At 39.2% G+C, this 18,797-nt stretch overlaps 1 protein-coding gene across 5 annotated transcripts; it reads left to right on the top strand.

The window, feature by feature from the left end:
* Nucleotides 1–1,613: 1,613 nt before the first annotated feature.
* Nucleotides 1,614–16,762, top strand: LOC111322331 (fibroblast growth factor receptor-like). Of its 5 annotated transcripts, none has more exons than XM_088732739.1 (16): nucleotides 1,614–1,786; nucleotides 3,661–4,038; nucleotides 5,109–5,369; nucleotides 5,889–5,984; nucleotides 7,760–7,855; nucleotides 8,262–8,399; nucleotides 9,737–9,870; nucleotides 10,004–10,322; nucleotides 10,743–10,856; nucleotides 11,236–11,423; nucleotides 11,807–11,929; nucleotides 12,090–12,157; nucleotides 13,238–13,278; nucleotides 13,653–13,752; nucleotides 14,727–14,826; nucleotides 16,320–16,762. In XM_088732739.1, exons 1-16 carry the CDS (start codon nucleotides 1,711–1,713, stop codon nucleotides 16,392–16,394), a joined length of 2,307 nt encoding a protein of 768 aa, XP_088588865.1. In that variant the 5' UTR covers nucleotides 1,614–1,710; the 3' UTR covers nucleotides 16,395–16,762. The 5 variants fall into 5 exon arrangements, with proteins under 5 accessions (XP_088588865.1, XP_088588863.1, XP_088588864.1 ...); XM_088732737.1 differs by having other exon boundaries at nucleotides 5,109–5,492; nucleotides 9,740–9,870; XM_022925410.2 differs by having other exon boundaries at nucleotides 1,615–1,786; nucleotides 5,109–5,492; nucleotides 10,746–10,856.
* The last annotated feature ends 2,035 nt before the right edge of the window (nucleotides 16,763–18,797 follow it).

The raw sequence follows: 18,797 nt of genomic DNA, 5'->3' as shown, positions 1-18,797 counted from the left end.
TTGAAATAAGTAAATTAATAAATAAAGAGGTTCTAATAATTTCAATTTTTAAACGATTCATTTCTTATCTGACAAGACCAGACTCTGCAGAGTTGCGAAATGTGACGTACTCAAGAAACATACGTTTCATTGTTCGTCGAGAAGTATTCCATTACTTCACGGTAACTGATGACATTCATGTTTCCCGTCTTGTTTTGAGATGCTTACAAGATAAACTTGTGGAAAAGAAGAATAACAACGGTTCAAGTCACGTTTCGCGAAAAAAGCTAGTCATTTCGCAATTTCCATGAAGAAAAGGCTATTCAACGTTCATGGCGATGTAACCAAATCACGTTTAAAACCAGCCAAAGGGCCCTTAAAGATCACGAAAAAACCCCTTTCCCCTACAAAAATAACAGTAATTGATTATTAGTAGTGGTACTATTAACATTATTAAATATGAGCTCTTAACCATTAATTGTTATGTATTACCCACACCCACGACTTTTACCCACACCCACACCCACGACCCACGACCATTAGTCAAACTCAAACAAGAGAAATTCCGAGATCCGTGTTAACGAGACACCTGAGAGAATATTGCTTTGTACGATTGTACCAAAAATGATTTCATATAGTGAACGTACAAACGTTAAAATTGCGATAGCGCTTGTGAATTCTATAGTTGCGGCTTAAGTCAAGGGCCAACGAACGAAAATTCTGTGATCTCGTCTGATAACGTCAATGACAAAAGAAAGATAGATAAATCTGGTAATTACACAAAGGAAAACTGATGGTGCACAAGTCGACTCAAAAGGCGCACGCATACCCTTTGCCAGACTTGTAACTCAACAGTGGAGGATCGTAAACGCGATATTTTCAATAAGAATTAAAGTCCAGTGTTTACGTGGCAGTTTCGCTTTCGCATGGCTAAAAAATTAAAGAAACGCCGCGGCCCAGCGTAAAATGTTGATGTAGGAGAAGTCAGTCGGAAAACCGATTAAAAGAATTATTACGATCGAGTAAAAGCTCCATAACCAGTAGTGTTTACAATAATACTCTCCGCCACCCCTCGCTCAGTACTTGTCGACTGCACCCACCCCTCCCTGATTACATGTAAAGGTGTGCCTCCCCCTTTAAAAAATCGTCCAAAAAATCGTTAAAAAATTGTAAAAAAAAAAAACGTCCAAAAAGTAGTCCAGTCCAGTCTTTATTTTACCCTATGCCGGATGTGCATACGGAAATAACGGGTCGCATGTTACCTCACGCGTCAAACAATCAGAGTTCACCATGTGTTACCACAAATTAAGTAATACAAAGTGAAACATCATCAAACAATCAAAGTTCACCATGTGTTACCACAAACTAAATAATAAAAAGTGAAACATCATTCTAGCATCTGCGTTTACTTCTTAGACTTACCGTTGGTTCAGTTACTCATTTCAATTAAAACCGACGAGATTGCTGTTGTTTATTTCTATCGTTTGCGGCTATCAACCGAAAGCAGCGAGCAGCAACGTACGTTCTGAGGCGAAATTGCATGTGGTAATAGGTTTATTGGGGAGTTGAAACCCTGCACTCAGGGCACTAAATTACTATATGAGCAGCCGAGGATAACAGGGAATTGTCAACGCCCTGTTTAGACATGATAAAGATGGTCAAATATTAATTTTGCTTTCAATTTCCGGAATCACGTGGATGATCGACCAGACTGGTGACGCAGTCTGAAGGATGGCAAAAGAGTTACAAACCTTAATTATCTGTGGTCTTTTTCTCTGTTTCAGCGTACAAGTACACGGGAACGATGGTAAGATAAATATCTTGAGTTTGTATCACCTTATTTGCTGCTTTCATATGGATTCCGCTTTGCGCATGGATGGATGTCAGGAGCTGCGAGAGTCAACTAATGTTGCAGATGATTTTAATCAGTTTTCACAATCTCTCGGATAATCAGACGAGATTTCATGGTTTCATGATGGGCAAACATTTCAGCCAACTGCGCCGAAATTTAAGTCCGTTCCATTTCGGAGCTAATTAACCTGACTGATTGCTAGCGCTCAATCTTCAAGCAAATGTAATGAGCTATTTAGCTCTGTCAGCACATTCACTCATTTGTATCTTCGGATAATTTGACTTTCAGGAAAGTTATTTTGTTTTTGATATGCCATATCATATGTTGATATGTCGAGGTTTTCAGTCGTATGGCAACAATAAGCTTGGCTGATGTGAGTCTTGTCTTTGTGTCATGTCTACCGTGATTTCCTCTTTATTTAGTGAAATTTATGTTCACGTTGCATATAAATTAGCTGATATTTCCTAATCTGTCAAAAGCGAACCTCACTCCCACCTACAGCCGGAGAATATTGAAGATATTGACACATGTTGATCGAAAATTTTATTCGTGTTAACTGTCAAATAATTTTTCCGTGTAGGATAGTTTTCCACGAACAATGATATTGTCGACCGTTCCGGTTGGAAGTCATTTCTAGCTGTGATCATGCTATGAAACAACATTTTTCTTTTGATTGAAAATAAAACGAGGACTCCTTCCTTAAAATAGGTTTGAAGTGAAAGATTTCATTATCGGGTACTTTGAAAAAAAATCCGTAATTTAGCCGAGACCAGACAAACCGTATTTGGGAAGTCAAATCATGGTTCGAAAGCCTGAGTGGAAACAAAATCTTGTAGAAATTAGAATATGTAATGCGTAAGCCACATCCGTTTTTGGGGGAGGCTGGGGAGGATCAGAAAAACGAGAAAAAAAAAAGAAACAACATAACACATTACTTGTCACAGTGGCAGAGGGGGGTGGGGGGAGCTAGCCCCCGCTCCATATCCCCCGACGAAAACAATAATTCACCCTTGGGAATACTGCTTTTGTTCAGTGTAATACGGGGTTAAGTGAAGATCTTTCCCATGATTAAACTGTTCAAAGCAAAGCTTTTGCTGAGATTTTCAGAGATAAGAGCTCCTCGCGACAAACAGACTGCCATATTCAGAATCAAAATTCTGCTCGCTTCGTCTTGCGAATAAGCAATAAGGTTGGAACCGGTTAGATTTACGCAAAGTTAATCTTAGTGCATTATGAAACGCCAAGAGAAAAAAAAAATGCAAGAGGACATAATGGGACCGTTATTTTCTCTTAGAGACGCTTTTTTGGCAAATATCAGAGAGTGTATTCGAAATTATACATAATTCGAATGCGTTCAGAAGCGACAAGCGAAGCTTAAAAGTCGAGAATACTTTAATCCTCAACGTGTTACGTACCAAGAGTTTTTATTTCAATTTTTAACTTTCTTTACCTTAGCATTGTACCGCGCTTTTGATCATATCTGCATCACGGAAAAGGCGCGTTATAAATTTTTAATTACTATTATTATTATCCTCAAATAGAGCAATTTTCCATGAGTGTCGGAAGTAATCTGAAATTGATTCGGGTTCGCTTTACTTCGCTCTGTGATCAGTTCAGAACACTATGTCACTCTCTCAGCTAATCGGATACAAAACTTAACCCTGAGGCGACTTCAACACTGGCATTTTCCCGCGCTTTAGACAGTGGTCTCGTTTTGACTTTGCACTCTCACTGGCTCTTTGTGATGTCTCCCCTCTATCTGACTAGCTGGTGTGATGACTTTGATTTTGGTATTACGACACCCGATCGAAATGCACTCTATCTTGCAGAATGTTCAAATTACAGTTTTCTCAATGAGTCAAACAGGGCGCAGACGTTTTACAGAGGTAAAAGATCCCTGTGCGACAGAACATTAACAACTGGTTGGTACAGATTTGGAGGAGAGGCTGGGCAACAAATGCCAGAATCTTGTGTTGACTTAAGACACTGTGGCACAATTGTACCAGGATGGCTAAACGGAACACACCCCATGGTGGAAGATGGAGCTGTCAAAAGGAAAGTGTGCTTCCATTCACCCAGCGGTAACTGCTGTAAATGGTCTACAGATGTCCTTGTCCGAAATTGTGGAGGGTTTTATGTTTACAAGCTTAAGAAGACACCCCAGTGTGACTTGCGTTACTGTGGCAACGGATCATACTCAGAGCAAGGTAGTTTTGCGAATTTCAGGATTACCATAACGATTCGCTTTCGCGCACTCGTTCCAATGAGCTCTCCCTCTCTAATAAGCGCCCCCCCTCTCGAATTTGGCTTTTTGTTAATAATTGTCTCATTGAGTAAGTGTTCCCATTCCAATAAGCACCCTAACTCCGTTTCAGTGACGGCACTGTTAGTGCCCATGCACATTGAGATGAACCATGGTCCATCTTGAGGCCTCGTTACCGAGACTGAGGTCTTTGTCTCACTCTCTCAACAATTATGTCCATGTGATCAGAGTACAACAGTTCCTCCCAACGAATGATCTCGTATTAAAATCTTGTGACAATTGTTTGACTAGTTCAGTGTTTTTGCCGTGAATGTTCCAATTTCGTTTTTCGGTCTTCTTGATTCTTTTCAATATAATTTCAAAGCTTGTTTCACACAATCTAGATTTGCTGTTTCTCAAAAACGAAAAAAACAAAATAAAAACAAAATAAGCGCCCTCTCTTGAATAAGCGCCCCCACTTGAGGTACCAAAATTGAATAGGCGCCCCGGGCGCTAAATCGAATCACTGAGGTGCAAGTCAATTTAGCAAATAGCAATTAGGCCTCCCGCCGCGAACTCTGAGGGCGAATGGTGCTTATAGTAGTTTTTAACACCTGGTAACAAGATATGATTTTATGTAATTCTTGGCTCAATCTTCCCTCTAGTGATTGCTGGTAATCGGCCACAGCTGAAATGTTTCTGGTAATAGCCACTGTTTGCAATTTCACTCTAAGGAACGAAAGCTAACTTACATCCCCTCTGACACATGAGAGGAGGGGTAGAGGTTTTGATGCAAGAATTCGAGAATATCTTAGCATTAATAGATGGTCTATTATGAATCTACAAGTTGAGAGAAAACTCAACGGTTACGCAAATTTAAAACCCTGCTCAGTTGGGACCGTAATATTACTCAATATCGGACAATTGCTTTTCAAAGAATCATGTTTTTCGACTTTCAAATGGACCTTAAAATAGGCGTTCTAACTCTCATTTTCCACTTACCACCATTTTCTCAAACTTCGCTTTCTTTTCTAGAATGTTCCACTTACAAGTTACTGAACGAATCAAACAGGGCGGCAACATACGAGCCGAATACCTTCATGTACCTTTGTGACAGAGCACTTTCTGGATGGTACAGATTCAGTGGAGAGGCTGGCTTTAAAATGCCTGAACACTGTGTCAGCAAAAAACGTTGTGCTACTTTTGCTCCTGGCTGGCTCAGTGGGGCTCATCCTACTTTAGCTGAAGGTGCTGTTGAACGCAGAGTGTGTTTCCATTGGTCAACTGACTTGAGAGGTGATTGCTGTTTGTTTTCAACTTTCATCAAAGTTCGCAATTGTGGAAAGTTTTACGTTTACAAATTGAGGCCAGTACTTATTTGTGCATTGCGATATTGTGGCAATGGGTTACCTTCAGAAGGTGAGAAATTCTCAAATGTAAAAATTTATGTTACATTGATAGAATTGTTAATTTTGTTTTAATTGTCCCAATTATTCAAACTTTATACGCTGCACGAAATTGGTTGACTGAGATGTCTTATTAGCCCTTTATCTTTAAACAACTTCGGCGTCCAGGTCTTCAAACATTTCATGATCTTTAAACAGTCCCTTTCACATCATTTTCTTGAAATATTGGGACTGTCGTGACAATGAACGATTGCGCATGCGTTATTAACCCAAAAAGTTTGATTGACAAGTAGAATCCATGTTGCCGTACGTCTGTTCAGTAACAGATCACAGATGACGTTAAAATGGTAAGAACAAAAAAGGGGGACACTGAAATGACCTTACCTTTGTATTCCTTCTTCCACTTTAGAGTCAACAACAGAGCCCGTAACGCCACATAGGACTGTGGACAGTCGAGTGTCACAAATAATGTCTTCCTCATCACAAGCTGGGAGAATGCATACAGGTATGCACTCACTTTTCTCGTAAGAGGCTCTCGGAAATGAACTGCACTGCTGCAGATTTTGCGGTTCAAATTTTTAGGGTTCAAATTTTCTTTTAATGTATTCTTTTATGAATATGGTAAAACATGTCGACTCAAATTCCTTTTTTTTAATGGTACTTACCACCATGGTGGATTGCAGAGTTCGGAAGCCGAAAAGGGACAATCCAAAAATATTTTTCAAATCCCGTAAAATATTTCAAATCGCAATATTTATTTTAAACTTACTGTCGAAAAGTTTGACAAATCCAAAGATATTTTGCAATTCCAAGAAAATATTTAGAAATCCAAAAAAATTTTTTCAAAATCCGAAAATATTTTGCGAATCCAAAAAAATTTTTTCAAATCCAAAAAAATTTTTTCAAATCCGAAAATATTTTGCAAATCCAAAAAAATATTTTGAGATCCAAAACAATTTTGTGTTAAATGGGAACACTAAGAACTGTAGTACGATCGAATCAGAGCGCGTGGCGCAAGCTGAAAGCAATCAAGACAACTTAACGATCGAGACAGTGAAAAAAATAGCTGTACATCTACAAAGGCGAACGATTCAAAAAAGACGCAATCCCTGATGTGCGTACTCATTTTGAACAAACTGAGACATTTCAGTATACACACTATAGTTCCTGTCACCCACAAGGAATTAAAGGAGACTTCATAAAAGGGGAGACCCTTAGACTTCTAAGAACAAACTCCTCTCAAACAATATTTGAGGAGAAAATTACAAATGAAGGGCATTTCCTAAAGAGAGGCTACCGAGAGGACCTCATTAGCATAACCCTCTCAGAAGTGAATTAAAAAACAGGAAATTAGCTCTTCAACAGAAACAAAAGACGAACTAACGAATCTTGCCTTTTGTGTTACACAATACCAACCATCAGTGCCAAACCTAAAGCAAATTATCATGAGACACTGGCATTTAATAGAAACACAACCACTACTCAACGAAATATACAAAAGTCCGTTTCTCGTATCTTACAAAAGAGGACAGTCGCCCAAAGACATACTCAATGGGGCCAAACTTTGAATAGGCTACTCTAAACACGCGCTGGGGAGTCGTGTAGGTCTGTCAACCCCATTTTACAACAATTTCTCGTCTAACTATTTCCCGAACAGTGTGTTCTGAATGAAGGTGGTTTCTTCTTTGTAACCCATAGTGACGTAGCCTTCTCTTCAAAGTGCTCACGTTCATTGAAATCCCATGGTATTCTGCCAGAAAGTGAACAATGGTTTCGTAACGAAATCCCTTATTAAAGTAATGTTCTATAGACAATCTTTCGTCTCCCGAGCTGGACAACACGCTTTCCTCTTCACGCCATTTTAGTGTCCCACAACAACGGCAGAATGTTTCATTGTTCCCACATTCTCTTCCACATTTATGACAGAACATGTTCTATCCTCGTTCCTTCGCCATTTTGTATGCGGGATGATGCGGAATATGGCAAGAAAACGCCGGTGTAACGCTGGGTGACTGCTGGCGCAAATAGCACGTGACAAAATATTTTTATGGATTCGCAAAATATTTTCGGATTTTGAAAAAACTTTTTTGGATTTCTAAATATTTTTTTGGATTTGCAAAATATCTTTGGATTTGTCAAACTTTTCGACAGTGAGTTCAAAATAAATATTGCGATTTGAAATATTTTTCGGGATTTGAAAAATATTTCTGGATTGTCCCTTTTCGGCTTCCATAGCAGAGGAAGGAGAGAGAAGCACTTCTGTTCCTTCTTTCATTTTAGAGTCGACAACAGATCCCGTAACGCCACACAGGACTGTGGACAATCGAGTGGCACAAACAACGTCTTCCCCAACAGAAGCTGGGAGAATGAACACAAGTACGCACTCACTTTTCTCGTAAGAGGCTCTCGGAAAATGAACGGCACTGCTGCGGATTTTGCGGTTCAAATTTTTAGGGATCAAATTTTCTTTTAATGTATTGTTCTGTGAATATAGTAAAATACAGAAAAAAAAAACCTGAAATTGTAAAACAGGCTGTTTATAAATAGAGTCTTGAATTGTCTGGTTGGTGGAAGTTACAAATATGAACGTGCAGTAAATTAATGTAGTACCTTTCTTTTATAAGCACTTTCCAGTTACAGTTTTGCCCCGTCTGTGGGACCAAACAGAATGCCACCGTGAACAACGATCGTGGGGATAGTGCGAACTTTGATATCCACGTGAATAACTCACTAAAAATGTAAACACGCTGTAATCATAATTTTCTGCTGATTCTTTTTTTAGCATCAACAACTGTTGCATCAGCAGAAAACACCAAATCAAATAGAGGACAAGTCATGACAAGATCTTGGCCGACAACTAACTTTACTCAATCCACGTTGTTTACACGAGAATTACTATCAACTGAAAGACCTTTAGTAGGTAAACACCGTGGTAGCCGCGTTGCAATTTCCTTTGTTTGGATTTAGTTTGCATCATGATCCTGAAGATTTATCTCGAGTGCACTTGCTAAATGTTCTCTCCACGTAAATCCGTCATGTATTTCCTTTCCTTTTTCCTTCCCTTTTCTTTCTTTCTTTCATCCTCTTTTGGAGCGTTAGTTCTGTGTCATAGCCTATAACAGATGCTGTGGCATCATTGTCAATGTGTTTGACACTCGCGCAAAAGGGTCTGGATTCGAGACCTGACTGGTTGTACCGTATTTATTCGATTAAGCGCACAGGGCGCTTAGTTAATTTTTGGACTTTCAGGTTGGGCGCTTATTCGAGGTGGGTGCTTATTCGAGGCTGAGCGCTTATTGAATTTTCACCATTTTCAGTAAGTAAAAAATTTATTTTGTAACAAAACAATAAATAAGAACAAAACATGACAAAATATTAAAGCATATAAAAACTGTTTATTGTTCGGTTTATGCCCAGGACTAACAACTCATTGTTTGGTCCTTGCAGAAGTCTCTTTTAGCTATCATAATTCTCAATCAGCTTCAATGTCACCGTCGTATTTTATTATTCTTTTGGGGGGGGAGGGGAGATGGGCGCTTATTAGAGGTTGGGCGCTTAAAAAGTACTCTTGGGAGTAGGGTGGTGGGGGTGGGCGCTTATTGGAGGCTGGGCACTTATTAACTTTTTCTACCTTCAGGTTGGGCGCTTATTCGAGGTTGGGCGCTTAATCGAATAAATACGGTATTTATGTTGTGTTACCGACACTACTCTCTCTCAGTGGCAATGGGAATTAACCAGCGAACTGCCAGGGAAACCTAATGAATCCATGCTGTCGTTTACCCGAGATGGGCCAGTGCAACACACAGGACCTGAGTTCTAGGGATAGTCTCAGTCGCTTTTTAGATAAGAAACCATAACAATGCAATACAAGCTCTAGTCCGAAGGCCACACAAACCCAGCTTAATCGAAAATATTTGATGAGCGAAAATTAAGAATATGATCGGCTCATTTTCCGAACTTCACCCCCATCGACTGATTCTAAAAGTATAGGCTTTGGACGACAGAAAATGTGTCGTTGTTCGCGGTGTTTATAATTGTCTTTAATCATGCACCTTGTTTCTTGGATCTTCTTTTGACTCACTCGCTTTCGGCTTTGTTCATTTATGCATTTTTCAATCTTTATTATAAATCTATTAATCAATAAATTGCTTGTAAGAATAACCGTATATGAAAATGAGGGGCTTGATTGTTACGTTTTTCTCCCTGGGGTTGAAATCATCGAAAACCCGTCGATCATATATTTTTTTTGTTTCATAGAAGAATCAGCCTCCAGAATTCCTTTCAAAATAATCTGGGGATTCGTCGGTATACTTGGATTAGCCGTATTCATTACGTTCATTGTTATTTTTGCAAAACAAATCAGACGGAAGAGAAGAAAGAATTTAAACAAGGTATACTTGCATATTATGGTGTATTTGCTTTGATTTCTAAATTTTGACGTGGCTACTTCGTGTTTTCATTAGATCACGACTGTTCTGAGTGGCGCTCTTGAAAGCTCTCTTTCAATTCTCTTTTTATTTGTAGGGGAAGATCGTTGAAAATGATATTCACATGGCTGAAGTTACGACAGACATAATCAACCATTTAAGAAGTCTTGGCCGGCAATTTTCTACAGGACAGCTAGATAGACCGATACCCCGCGCGATCATAGACGAAGTATTGGTAGTTGATAATGAGACATATCTAGAGCAAATGGGAAGTGATCGAAATTGGGAACTTCCTCGAGAAAGACTGAAAATAACAGAAAAGAAACTTGGTGAAGGAGAGTTTGGGGTCGTGAGAAAAGGAATCTATACAAGGAGAGATGGACAGAAACTGCCTGTTGCTGTCAAAATGTTGAAAGGTTGGACAAAATGAAAAGTTATCGGTGATAGTTCGCCCTCCAAACTTACGCGAACCTAAGTGCTTATAACAAGTACGTTCAAGTCAGTCAGTCAGTAACTTTGTTATCGTGTCAAATCTTCTAGTTGACCACAAGTGGTCTACTAATAGGGGGACACTTGGGCTCAAGACCTTCGGTATGATATGTTTACGCATAAAAATTGTCTGTATAATCAGCTGTGTGTTTTGGCCGCACATACTCTATGGGATGGACACACTTTGGTAACCCATTACATACAATCGGTCGCAATTTAGACAGTTCTGAAGGTTAACCTTTTAAATAGACTATACTCAGAAAAAGAGGAAAACCTTTCGTGAATTTCTGCTAGATTGACTTATATTTTTTCCTTTTTTATCTTCGTTTTTTCTGCTCTTTTTTCAGCAGATAACACTGACGAAAAGCAGCGAATCGGTCTGATCCACGAGTTAGAAAATCTCCGGAAAGTCGGTCGCCATTCAAACATAGTGAGTCTTGTTGGGGCCTGCTCATTTGAAGGTAATGTAGGCTAATAAAGCTTTATAGGCAAGAACTGCTTTGTTTAACTCTTGTTATGTTCATATACCATTCCATATGTACGTAAGTAAGCTTATTTCGGCTATGAATACAATGATTTAAAGTTGTAGCAGTGACTTATCAGATATGATTGCGTTTACCCTTGTAGAGCGACAGAGTTTGATCGAGAAAATAGACATCACGAAAAGTTAAATGAATAAAGATCGGATCGAGTTTAATTAAAGTGACCTGTAAACCAAATTTCTCTCAATAAATATAAATAATTGAATATAAATGAATGAATGAGTGACTAAGTGTGGTAAACGTACCTACGGTAAATCTTATTGATATTTGTCGATAATGCATTTGTTTCTGTTCCTAGAACCCTTATATGTGGTTGTTGAATTTGTACCGGGGGGAAGTCTTGATCAGATATTGCATGACAGTCGAATTCCTGTCAGGGCGTTAGATACAAATTATGTCAACATCTGGTCAAAATTGTCCGAGAGGGAACTGCTACAAATTGCTTCAGATGTTTCAAACGGAATGCGCCACTTAGAAAGCAAATTGGTGAGTGCATGTAACACCTTTCGTGTTCAGTTGTATTCTTTTCTACGACCTTGAGAGTTTACCATAGTTTTGTGAAATTAAATATTTCGTGCAACCGCGCGTTCGTAAAAAGTAACGCTGGTTTCATTTAATGCTCCGAAAAAGAATTACTTGTATCGCCGCAATTTGAAAGAGTATAGCAGTTTCTTGCAATGGCCAGGTTCTGATCAGCCAGAGTACCTAACTTTTAAACCTGGACTTTGTTTCCGGACTCCGCATGGCATGCGGCATGCTTGTTCGTTACGAAGACATATATGTCTCGTTTCCACGATTCTAAGTTAAAGTTTTGAAACACACTTACGCTTCAGTTGACCTCCTGTGTCTTTCATTTGTCATGGCTTTAGTGTGTTCATAGAGACTTGGCTGCTCGAAACATTTTGATCGGCAAGGGACTGGTAGCCAAGGTGGCTGATTTCGGAATGTCACGTGACATTTCACGAGATGGAGTGTACATCAAGTGTACCGAGGTACATGAGCGGTTATGTCAGTTTTTTCAATTTCTTTAAGACTTATCATTTCTTCTGTCTATTAAAAAAACAACAACAACAATAACAACTTACCGTCATGTTCAAAAATATAGATAATGAAGGTTAGGCCTCGCTTACATTCTCCAACGCAAAATTACAGGGCAAAATCCCGTGGCTATGGATGTCATTAGAGGGTTTTAGAGGAATCTACACCACGATGTCTGATGTGTGAGTAACGGCTTATTTTAAAACTTTGAAAATTGTTTTAATAATGAAAGTGCACTGCTCTTTAAATGTTATCGTGTTCCAAGGAAAACGTCGAAAGGCGCGAGAAAAATTGACTCACATGAATGAGCAACGCTTATTTGCATTTGGGTTTTGGTGATTCTGGCTGTCTTCCTATTATTTTTATAATTGCTCAGAACACAATTGATTTGTCAGAATCAAATCTTAGTGTTCACGGGTTTGCGACTCCAGTAGTAAACTCTGTCTCGAATCAGGACTATTTCGTTCACCTTCATCAGGTTCAAAATGAAGGTGTTTTTACACGTTCAATTATGAAAAAAGGAAACAAACAAACGAGCACAACACAACCAAATGAAACTAATTCTGGTAACTGCATCATTAGGGATCTAACATTATTTACAGGGGGGGGGGGGGCTGGTGGAAAGGAGAAACAAACTTCTCAAAAACTTTAAGTCTTCCCTTTATTGGGGACACACTTTTTATTGGTTCCCCCCCCCCCCCATGATTCTTTGAATTAATCTCTTGGCACTCAAAAAATAATCTAAGACACTGAAAATGCTTACAGAAGAATTGAAGAATACCATCCTACCTTTTTAAAAGTGATGCACAGGGAGATGAAAGTGACAGAGGGGAAAGCAGTAAATCTGAGGATGAAATACTTTAAGGACTTTCAATTGTCAACCATTTGTTTAGATTGAGATTGAGTCTTTTGTTTATCAGAGTCTCCAATTAAAACATTAAAAAGTCAGTTTTGCTAGTATTGATATTGCAGAATTTTATTTGGTCCCCCCTTTCTATGTGCACACAAATTTTTGGTCCCCCCCCTCATTTCCACCAGCCCCCCCTCCCTGTAAATAATGTTAGGTCCCTTAGATCTGCCAGTTACTTTTTTGACTCACTCAAACATAACAATGCTAAATAGTTAGACTGTTGATTATGGCTTTAGTAAGAAAGTCATGCATGAGGGTCAAAAGCGTGAGCGATTAAATTAAGTCAGTGTAGCTAAAGGACGCTAATTTGTAACTTTCGAAACCAAAATACGATATTATGTTTTTTTTCCAGCTGGTCATTTGGTGTCGTTCTCTGGGAAATCGTCACCCTGGGTGAGTGAAGACGTAGTAAAGTAGTATCTTGCCTCTTTCCTAACCATAGTATCGCTCTGATGCCTAAAATCTTGATGGCACATTAACATGAAAGCAAAATCAGGTAGCAGACGACACTTTGAAACGATATACATTTGACTGAATTTCCCGTGGAGATTCTAATTTTAGAGCTTTCGATTTTGCGTGCGATTGCTTTTGGGCTGCAGGGTTCGTCGGCATGTTAGGTCACAATATAGATTCAATTGATATGCCAGAATGTTGGTTTGATCAGCAATGTCGATCGCATCCTTCGAAGAGAGATTTGGAGAATAAGTTCCTGGCCATCGAATAAAGAAGGATGTTACCCTTGATTGACAATGAACTTTGTGCTGCAGGTGAGCGTCCTTACATCGGAACTACAGGCATTATAGAACTTTGCAGCTTGCTACAGGACGGAATGAGACTTGACAAACCCCCACACTGCTCTAAACAACTGTAAGTTACTCGATTAACATGAAAGCTTTGAGGCGTTATGGCTGTGGGCTTTGCACCACAACTGATAGAAATTTTCTGGTTAACATACACCCGAGTTTTGTCCTTTATCAGTTGACAAAGAAGCCGAAAAAACGATTATTTGTGCTAGCCAAGGCTACATAAAATGTTCTCTTTTCATATGGCATTTAAAAACATACCGCTTGCAAGGCTGACATAAAAAAAAATTGAATGAAGCACTTGAATAACCTATTAGTTGTTCCATCTTTGAATTCTTCTAAGAGTGATTAATATCTAATTTCTCCTTCCTTTATCACTTTCCTGAATCACATGAAACCCCTGCCCCCCCCCCCTGAATCACACATGAAGGTCATGAGAAGAAAGGAAATGATCAACAACGACAGACACTCTTGATTGATAACCAAATTCTCCTTGTCAGATTCTTAGGAAATGTATAGAGAACAGTATGGAGAACACTCATACTAATGTCAGGGAGTAAAGGGTTAAAACAAGCGATTTTTATTTACGCTTGCCTGCCACTCCTAGCTTTTGACGTTCGCAGTGCCACCTCAGTGAAGAGGGTGGTAAAGCGTATTTTCGTGATTCGTGAATGGCCCATTTTTCTTCCTGTGAAATGTGAAACGGCTTGTTTTTTTGTCGTGGATTGTGATTTCATAAGCAGCTGTGAACCGTGATTTTCCAAAATAATTCTCCGTGAAATGAGAAAGTGATTTTGGTTGTAGTTTCGACAGTAATTAATAATGACCGTGAATTGTGAAAAGACCAATTTATCTTCCGTGAAACGTGATCTTGACCCCCCCCTTTACCACCTCCAATGAAGAATGTTGTTGGAAACAATTTTAAATGTTAGAATGCTAAGTAACCACTTTCATTCTAGCATTCATGCTTGTGTAGTCATAACAGATGACATATGATTTCAATCTGCAACCACTCTGCTTTCATTGCCTCTTCTTTAGATATGACATTATGCTACAGTGCTGGCAAGAGAGTCCGTATGATCGCCCAACTTTTAAAGAGCTCCATTCGAAACTTCATTCAATCCTGTACGAGACCTCGGTATGGATAACTTAGAAGTAGTAAACTCTCGCTTTAAATTAGCCAAGAAACCAACACCAATGTTACCGCAACCACCAATCAGAGATGGGAAATCTCAGAGTGAGCCAATGAGAACCCTTGCACTTATTGCAGAAAGATATTCATTAGCGAAACAGGGAGGAGACTAGGTGACCGATCCCGAGAACACCTTCGTGACGTGGAAAACAATGACAAAGACGGACGCATTCAAACCAGTAACTATACGGTTTAATCTCCCCAATCATTCAAAGCAACATATGCCATGCCCAGTCTGCGGCAAAAATTTATCAGCGCTCTTGATCCCCACCAAGAGATTCTAAAAGATTCCCCACAAAGAGATTTCCCCACCAAGAGATTCTAAAAGATTCCCCCCAAAGAGATTCCCCCACCAAGAGATTCTAAAAGATTCCCCACAAAGAGATTCCCCCACCAAGAGATTCTAAAAGATTCCCCACAAAGAGATTCCCCCACCAAGAGATTCTAAAAGATTACCCACAAAGAGGTTCCCCCACCAAGAGATTCTCTTGTCGTTACCATGTTCACGCCAATAGCGTAACTCCATTTTCTGCGTATAGACACACAACCCACAATTCCTCTCTTCGTATTGACGAAGGGCTAACGCTCGAAACGACAGTTTTAGAAGCTCTTTACGCTAGGAAGTTTACATTATCGACTCATGAATATGAAGGCGATATTCGCAATAATGAACGTTACTTCAACAGTAATGAAAATAAGACCTGATGAAAATTCAAGCCTGTACGGTATTTGAACTCATGACCTCTGCAATACCGGTGCAGTGCTCTACCAACCGAGCTAACGAGCAAACTGGGATCTGGTCATTATGCTGGTTCGTAATGAACCCGTGAAGCAATGAATCAATGACTGTGAATTTTCGAAAATCATAGATGTGAACTGCGTTTTAAGAATTCAGTTGATAAAAACAAATTATTCATAAACACGAAAACGAATCGAAGCGCGGGAAACTGAAGTGGGTATGGTATGAACTGTTTCAACTCTGCATCTGTTTGGTTAACTCTTTGAATTCCATGAGTAACCATGACAGAATTTTCTCCCAACAATATCAATACAAAACCAAGCAGATAAGAGACGACAATAAAGAAAGATGTCAATTAGGGCGTTTACAGTTGACCCAATACTAAATTCTCCGAACTCCCATAATAAGAATTGTGCGCAGACAGTAAGGAGAATCGACATCTTGGTAGTGAAAGGGTTAAGGGATAAGCCACGCAAGTTTTCTAGACAAGCGCAGCGAGGAACACCCGGTGCAGTTCCGGATTATCTGCGACACCAATTGAAACTTTTTCGACATGTCGCCCGGCAATTCAAGCTAACGCTGTAAGCTGAGTTAAGACTTCTACAGAATGCACAAACTAGTGAATTCTCTTTGTGTTATTTATGAAATACCTCAGGCACCCTGATGTACCAGTGATCTATCAATTTTTTTACTTCTGCAGGTTACATACATAAACATTTCCTATTCAGACGGACAGAGAGATGACTTAGGTGTTCAAGAGTTCTCTAATGGGTGATCATGGCGTTGACATTCATAGACAGCGGAGCAGGGTTTGGGGAGCTGAGCTCTAGCCTCCTCAACGCGTTTAGGTCCAGAAAATATGGTCATCACAGGATAAAACTGGTTCGACAACGTTTTCTGCCTTTCGATCTCCTGAAAAAATCCTCTCACAAGGATTGTGCTTCGCGACATGATAAATTGAAGAATGTCTATTTCGACAACGTAAATATCTACTACGGACACAACCTTTGTAAACAAACAGCGTGCGAATACCGAGGCTCTCATTATCAGTCACGGTGGTCTTTCCAACGGGTAAAGGGTACTTATAGGGTAAAGGGCACTTATAAGATAAAAAATAAAGCTGCTTCCGAAAACCAGACATAATCTTACTTTTTTTCCGCTCGAGAATTTTTCACACGAAAATGACTCGCATTGTAGGGCCATAACGTTAATCTAATCACGTATTTGACTCTAGGCCTCTCCTCTTCCTCTCCTTTTAAGAAAATATAAAAGGTATGTGGTGACTGTTTTCGAAAACACAATACGAAACTCTAAGGTCTTATTATTTCAACAAAGTTTAAAAATTCTTTGACAAAGCCGCATCCTAAACAATCCACAATTTAACTGATGCTTTTATGTTTGTGAACAGCGTTTAAGCTAACAGTGGAAGGACATTTATTTAATTAAATAAACCCTCTAATAGAGAATTAAAGCCTGAAGACGCACAAAACCGTGGTTTGAGTTAGACTTTTTCGTAAATAACCGGCCTTAAATGTTCTTATTTGTAATCTCTATGTACTTCTTTCTTCCTTTTCATATTTCTTTTCTTTGGATTCTGTTTCAGGTGTCTTTTGTTTTTCTCTCCCTTGTCTTCAAATTAAAACGAGAATGATCTGTGTAGCGGTAGGGGGAGTTTTGTGAGGTAAGAAGGTACGAGGTGGTTCCCTCTTCAGTATCAAGTTTTGATAGCTAAACTAAAGCATGTATCAGGCCACTTTTTCGTATAAAAATAAAAGCGCCCTGTTAATACATTTGAAGTTAAAAGGTGCATTTGAGGTAAGGAAAAAATAAGAAAAAAAAAGGAAATCCAGAGCTGGGGTCCGTTTCTCGAAAGTCCCGGTAACTTTCAGACCCAACGTGATATTTTTAAATCTAATTCCATAATAAATTTCCTATGTTTTAGCCCGTAAAACCAGATTATTCTGTCCCTTTTCGTGTCATTTTAAGTGTTTGAATCTTAGACTATTGATCTCAAATGAAACAAGGCAAATAAAAGTACTTTTCTGGGCTCGTTAATTTACCGCGTCTTTCCCGAAAAGAGAGCTTGGATACAAAACGGGCACCGAGGGAGTCAGGAGGGATTACGGACCTATTAGCAGTCAGAAAACCGCGTTTGAAATCATGAGAGACTAGGACGAGACAAGTCGAAGCAAAATTTTCATATTGAACAAAAATTAAGGTTGTGTAATGACGCAAGAAGGTAGTGTTGGAGAGATTTGTATTCACATGCAGTGCTTCTCACATATTTATGATTTCCCTGATAACAATGTGCTCCTTTTAATTTTGCCTGTTAATTATAAATAATTTCTCTTTTTATTGCAAATCCACTTTTTTAGACTTTTGTTTTATACAACAAAGCATTTGGCGTTCTAGGATATCCCGTAATTCCGCGTCTTAGGATATTCCGCCATTCCACTGTTCCTCTGTCCTGCCGTTCCACCGTTCTTTAATTCCATTAAAAAGGGTCACTCTATGATTTCGCAGCTTGCTCACTTCGCAAAATTTAGCGGGTCTCTTAGGTGTTAGTCACAGTAAAATGCTCTCCTTCCAAAGAGAAAATATTTTCCTTAAGGTTTCATTGAGTTATTTCTGTAAGGAAAAGTGTGATATAAATCACGCGTCGGTCATCATGATTTTGAGATGTTCATCATCTTTTGTAGTGTCACGACAAGAACTGAAAAAATTATATCTTCGGATCCACTGGGCATAAATCACTGATTCAAACGGAAAAATGCTCTTATTCTGATCACAGCTATTAAGACATCTATGCAAACGCTCAATCCCGAGATGATTGAGATGTTTATCGTCTTCAGCGCTGTCTTTTGTGGTGTCACGGCAAGAGCTGAAAACATAATGTGGTAGTGTTTACAAGCCTGAAATCACAAAAGGTGAGAACTCGACTGTGTATCGAGTGTGAATGTCGAACTACTAAAACATTTCGAAACAAACAGTAAGTAGCATCGGGGAACATCGGGTCACAATTGGGATCGGAATTCTGTCGCCTTATTTAACTCCTTAAAGCGGATTCCCTTGTATGCTGAATCATACGTAAATCGATGCACTTTAACCTACAAAAGGCTGAATGGCAACACCCCTGAATATATAAATGATTTACTCATGAGAAGCTCTAATACGTATA

Source organism: Stylophora pistillata, chromosome 9 (assembly GCF_964205215.1).
Source record: "Stylophora pistillata chromosome 9, jaStyPist1.2, whole genome shotgun sequence".
NCBI lineage: Eukaryota > Metazoa > Cnidaria > Anthozoa > Scleractinia > Pocilloporidae > Stylophora > Stylophora pistillata.
This window is presented reverse-complemented; position numbering and strand designations above follow the sequence as displayed.

What these genes read in the sequence shown, in the direction of transcription:
- LOC111322331 (XM_088732736.1), top strand. Translation starts at nt 1,711, where the DNA reads ATGGCAAAAGAGTTACAAACCTTAATTATCTGTGGTCTTTTTCTCTGT. An exon ending in CGGATCATACTCAGAGCAAG is followed by an intron (nt 4,039 to 5,108) that starts GTAGTTTTGCGA and finishes TTTCTTTTCTAG; the next exon opens with AATGTTCCACTTACAAGTTA. An exon ending in CCACACTGCTCTAAACAACT is followed by an intron (nt 13,753 to 14,726) that starts GTAAGTTACTCG and finishes CCTCTTCTTTAG; the next exon opens with ATATGACATTATGCTACAGT.